This window comes from Gossypium hirsutum, chromosome A12, assembly GCF_007990345.1.
Source record: "Gossypium hirsutum isolate 1008001.06 chromosome A12, Gossypium_hirsutum_v2.1, whole genome shotgun sequence".
NCBI lineage: Eukaryota > Viridiplantae > Streptophyta > Magnoliopsida > Malvales > Malvaceae > Gossypium > Gossypium hirsutum.
Window position 1 is genome coordinate 10,843,488 of NC_053435.1, and position 5,219 is coordinate 10,848,706.

At 30.8% G+C, this 5,219-nt stretch overlaps 1 protein-coding gene across 1 annotated transcript; it reads left to right on the forward strand.

Annotated features, from left to right (window-relative positions):
- The first annotated feature begins 2,679 nt into the window (after window positions 1-2,679).
- Window positions 2,680-4,533, forward strand: LOC107935685 (syntaxin-61). The gene is made up of 6 exons (XM_041084114.1): window positions 2,680-2,733; window positions 3,076-3,243; window positions 3,416-3,597; window positions 3,698-3,788; window positions 3,933-3,998; window positions 4,181-4,533. The coding sequence occupies exons 1-6, from the start codon at window positions 2,680-2,682 to the stop codon at window positions 4,289-4,291; spliced, it is 672 nt and encodes a 223-aa protein (XP_040940048.1). The 3' UTR covers window positions 4,292-4,533.
- The last annotated feature ends 686 nt before the right edge of the window (window positions 4,534-5,219 follow it).

Here is a 5,219-nt window from a genome sequence, read left to right on the forward strand (position 1 = left end):
TTTTTACTTTGATCAAGAGAAAGAAGCTCAAAAAATTAGACCAAACAAAGGCAACCTAATTAGCCCAATTAAGGTTAGGTGGTGCAGCATGGGGACTTATTTCCCCGTAGGGGTTGCTGGCCATGTGCTCTCTAGGAGCCTTAATCAGACTCAAACTCCTTTATATGAGTAAGCCTACGTGAAATCCACAATAAAAATCAAGGGAAAACTCTACAGGGGTATTTTATATGAGTAAATTTTTTTGTTTTGAAATAAAGTCTATTTTTTTAAGTTTAGGTTATAAATCAAGAGCAATTATAATTGCAATCGTCCAACAATTATAATTCGGATCTAAAAGTTGAAAATTTTGGTTTGAGATTATAGAGGATTGTTTTCTTCAATTAAGTATATTTCATATGCTATATCTTTTAATTGATTTTCTTGTTTCTTTAGTCTCTTTTTTCTTCCTCAAACTCTTTGAGTTTCAAATTTTCATTGTTTTTGATATATCACATTGGGAGAAAAATATCCTAAAATTTGCAATTTCATTGATTTATAGGAAATTGCAATGCAAAGCAATTTCAAATTTAAAACATTGCTAATAAATTATGAAAATTAAAATTTAAAACTTCACAATACTTTTCATTTTGTGATAAAATTCAAGCAAATTATTTAAAATTATTTTCAAGTTAAAGTCTTCATAAAGAATTTTAAATAGGAGGGATACAACTTGAAAATAATATTTGATTTAGGTGAGTTCACAATGCAAACTATTCTAAGTTTTGGTTCAATAAAAAGAAAGAGATTGTCAACTTTCATTTTCAAAAGTTTTGATATAACAAAATAAAATTTCAAAAATTCCTCAATCAAAATTTGCAAAATTTACTTTGATCGCTTTTAAAGTTATTTTGAAAGTGTTACAAACTCAAAACAAAATTTCTAAATGCCTTGTACATTTACAAAAATTTTTGAGTACCCCTCATGTCCTTTAAAAAAATTTCTAAGCCAAAATACTATAGTTTTTTAACAATGTCTTGAGGCATAAAGGTTCGAATGCAAAACTTTACTTCAGGCAAACAAAGTCTCGAGAGTTACCATGAAAAGTCTTAAGACATTTAACCATGTCTTGAGACATTGACTTGGTTGTCTCGAGATATAAAGGTTCAAACTACAGTTTTGTTTCAACGGTTAAATGTCTCAAGACAACTCTTCTTAGTCTCATGACATCCTTCAATGTCTTCAAATGTGCTCCTTTTAATGGTCATATTTTCTATGCATTGTGTCGAGACATAAACCTGCATACTGCATTAAATACATGAAATCAATGCCCTCAACAACTAAAAGCTCCCCCTAATGGCTCCAAATGCCTCCAAATCAATTAGAGAGTATAAATACAAGTTAAGAGCACTTGAAGAATGTATAAAGATACATCCAAGCATAGGAATCAAGATAATTCACTTCAATTTTTTTTCTTATATACTTTTGCACATAGTCTCTTAGGTGTTGATTGTAATATCTTTTATCGTTCCCATTTCCATTCTTTGAGTAAGCTAACATTTCTAAGCATACACCTAGAGGTCTTTATGTTTGCATATTTTATATTTGTAATTAAAAATTATACTTAAGGTTTTTGAGTAGAAAACTTTGAGGGGATAGTAAAGGGTTTCTAGGTAAGCCACAAAAGTTAGATGGTTTTAGTTTAGACAAAAAAAACTAGGAGGAAATGTTCTATCTAATCCTTTAGAAAAATATATATTTGTAAAGGTTATACCTTGTCCTAATAAAAATATCAGTTTTGGGATTAAATTGGGAAATACTTAGTGATGGAAAGCTAAGACAATAGAGGTAGGCATTTGGAGTCGAATTACTATAAATCGAAGTGTCGAAGGTTTTCTTTACTAACTCTTCTATTTTAGAAAAGTTTGTTGAAATTTCAAAATACCAATTCACCCCCTATTATTTTTTAGCCTAATAGTGTCACCCATCAATTTAATCCCAACATAGTTAGAAAATTATCAAAAGCCCCTTTCTTTTACGAAGTAACATATTTATTTTGATGGTATTTATGTCTTTTTATATTTTGATAAATCTAGACAAAATTAGACATGAAGAAAATCATGAGATTTGAAAAAAAAAAAAAAGCTCTTCACCAATTCAAATTTACCTTTTCAACTAAAGTTACATTTAGGGTCCATTTGGTAACCTGTAAAAGCTTTTCCGTAAAAGCTTTTCAGGCTTTTTTGATGTTTGGTTGCTTGAAAATCATTTTCCAGGGAAATTTTTTTACAAAACACGGGAAAAGGAGGGTTTTTTCTAAGGAGAATGTCTTACCATCTTGAAATCGGTAAGACATTTTCCAGAAATTGACTCTTCTTTTCCCCTTTCCCCTTCCCCTTCGCCTTCCCATTCCCCTTCCCCTTGGGTTGCAAATCAATTTGGTCAAGGAGAACCGAAGCCATTTTCAATGTTGAAGAAGCCATTTCAAAGTTGGCTTATCTTAGGCCACCAACTGAACGCTTCCTCCTTTTTCCCGATCCTTCCGAACTGTGGAAAACCACTGATCTTCACCACTTGGTTTTCCTCAGATTGGCGGCAGAGGTGAGAAACCATGTTGCAACTTTATGCTTCTTTTTTTTTAATCTGAATTATTGCTAAAGAATTGTTCCTTGCATGTTTACGTGATATATAGTTACTTCCAAGATGTCTAAAGCTCAAGATCCATTTTACATCGTCAAAGAAGAGATTCAAGAATCTGTAAGTTGGGCTTTTATTTATTTTTTGAACCCTGTTGAGAGAGAGAGAGAGATTGCTTGATCTTATTTGTTTCAGATTTTCAGTTAGATAACATTTTGGGTGTTTGTTTTTTTTTTGGTATAGATTGATAAGTTGTAATCAAGTTTTCATCAATTGGAAAGAATTCTCCCCGACACTAGAGAACAAGTACATCTCACGAAAGAGCTACTTGCTAATTGAGAGAGCATCGAATGGCAAGTACTCAAATTAAGTATTCCTCCTTAATTGAACTGGATCCTTGAGATGGGGGAAAAGACTATGTTGTGATGCTGTGTCTTACTTCATCTTTGTTGGGTTAATTGAACAATATTAATCCAATTTGCTACTGCTAAAAAAGATACATTTCTTGATAGGAAGGTAGATGAGTTGAACAAAACAATAGATGTGGCAGCAAGAGATCCTTCTTGGTATGGCATTGATAATAGAGAACTTGAAAGCCGGAGAAGATGGACCATCACTACTCGTACTCAGGTATATCGTCTTTATAGTTGCTACATTTTTTTAATTAAGGACTGGAGATATATTAATGTTTATTTGTTGATTGGGGCATTGCAGGCATTGTCCTGTTAATATAATTGTAACTTATTGTGATTCTTAGTCTTAATGTCATGGACCCTTTTTAAGGATTGTTTTGCTGAATTAGGTAGGAGATGTGAAGAAATCTGTAGTAGCCCGAAAAGAAAATGGTAATTCCGAAAGTGCAATGTGCCGTGAATTAATGAAACTGCCAATTTCGCATAAATCGGACAGATCATATCAGGATAGTGCAGAAGATAATGATGACTTTATCGTATCAGAATCAGATAGACAAATGCTTCTTATAAAGTAGAGTATCCTTGACTACACTGCCTTGAGTTTGTTTCACTAACATACTCCGTCATCCAATTTTAATAGTTTTTGGTTGCTTATTAATTAGTGGTTCTAGGCAGCAAGATGAGGAGTTGGATGAACTTAGTGCAAGTGTTGAGAGAATTAGAGGTGTTGGCCTTACAATACATAAAGAACTTCTTGCACAGGTGAGTGTGTAACGGTATAATCTCTATGGTACTTTCTCTTTTTAATCTTTACTTAGTCATGCATGAATTATTTAATATGTTCTGTTCAATTTCAGTGTAGGATCAATATCTACGATTTCATATGCTAATACTTTGGTGTTTCAGGAGAAAATAATAGATGACTTGGGTACTGAAATGGACAGTACAACAAACCGACTGGATTTTGTTCAGGTAATTCCCTTTAATGGCAGTTTCGTAGATGCAAAACAATCCTATCTGCAATCTGAGAATGAATTGTTTGGCCTTTTGTGCTTACATTTTAACTTGAGCTGAGTTTGCTGCCCATTAATTACATAATAGCTTGTCTTGAATGATTACTTTGTTTTGAAAATTTATGTTTTTGTCCATTGCAGAAAAAAGTGGCTATGATTATGAAGAAGGCAAGTGCTAAGGGCCAGATTATGATGATATTATTTTTGCTAGTTTTGTTCATTATTCTATTCATTCTGGTCTTCCTCACTTAGTCTTCTAATTGTTATACACAAGTCTAATATTTGGATATAACCATCGGAGCTGCGGAACATAGAGGAGTTGGGTGGTGTGATATCAAAGTGTTGAATAAACGATGATCAAAACATGCTGAATGAAGAAAGCATTTTTCTTCTGTGCATGTGAAATTGTTGAACTTGATTTAGGATTATGTAAGACAGGGATATATGTATATGTATACTTCTAATTGTAATATATGTAAAAACAATTTAAATAATTGAGTATTATTATATATTTAATTTAATTTGATTTATTTATTTATAAATAAATCATTGTAATATATGTAAAAACAATTTAAAATATAAATTTATTAAAATATGTAAAAATAGCTTTTCCGGAAAATATTTTCAGGTAATATGCCAAACAACAGAAAATATTTTACACAGATTCATCAAAATATTAGAAAAGTAAATCATTTTTCAGAAATCATTTTCCGGAAAACATTTTACTGGCAAACATACGGAGCTTTAGTTTTTATATATTTTTCACATGAATATTTTCTCTCACATCAAATTCATGGGTGTGGCACAATCTAGTGTTATTTATTGTGATTATAACAGTGAGCCTTAATTATAAGTTTAATATTATGAAATGTTGGCGATTTGATAATTGAGGCTACAACTTGTAGCATTATAAACTAGTTTTCCATTTTACCTCAAAATCTTGCTTTAAAATATACTAGTTTCATTCTCGAGTGATACATAAGTTTATTGTATGTAATAATCACAATATATTAAATTAATTTTTATTATTTTTAAAAAATTAAAGAATTTGTAAATAATATAAGTAAGGAATTAAAATAAAATAATTGAAGAATAATGTATTAAAAATTATGTGAAATTAACAAATAATTTATACTATTAATACGTTTATTGAAAGTAGTTTTACAAACTTTTTAATTTT

Coding starts and splice junctions, on each gene's coding strand:
- LOC107935685 (XM_041084114.1), top strand. CDS start 2,680: ATGTCTAAAGCTCAAGATCCATTTTACATCGTCAAAGAAGAGATTCAA. Junction 3,244..3,415: donor CCATCACTACTCGTACTCAG/GTATATCGTCTT, acceptor TTGCTGAATTAG/GTAGGAGATGTGAAGAAATC. Junction 3,999..4,180: donor ACCGACTGGATTTTGTTCAG/GTAATTCCCTTT, acceptor TGTCCATTGCAG/AAAAAAGTGGCTATGATTAT.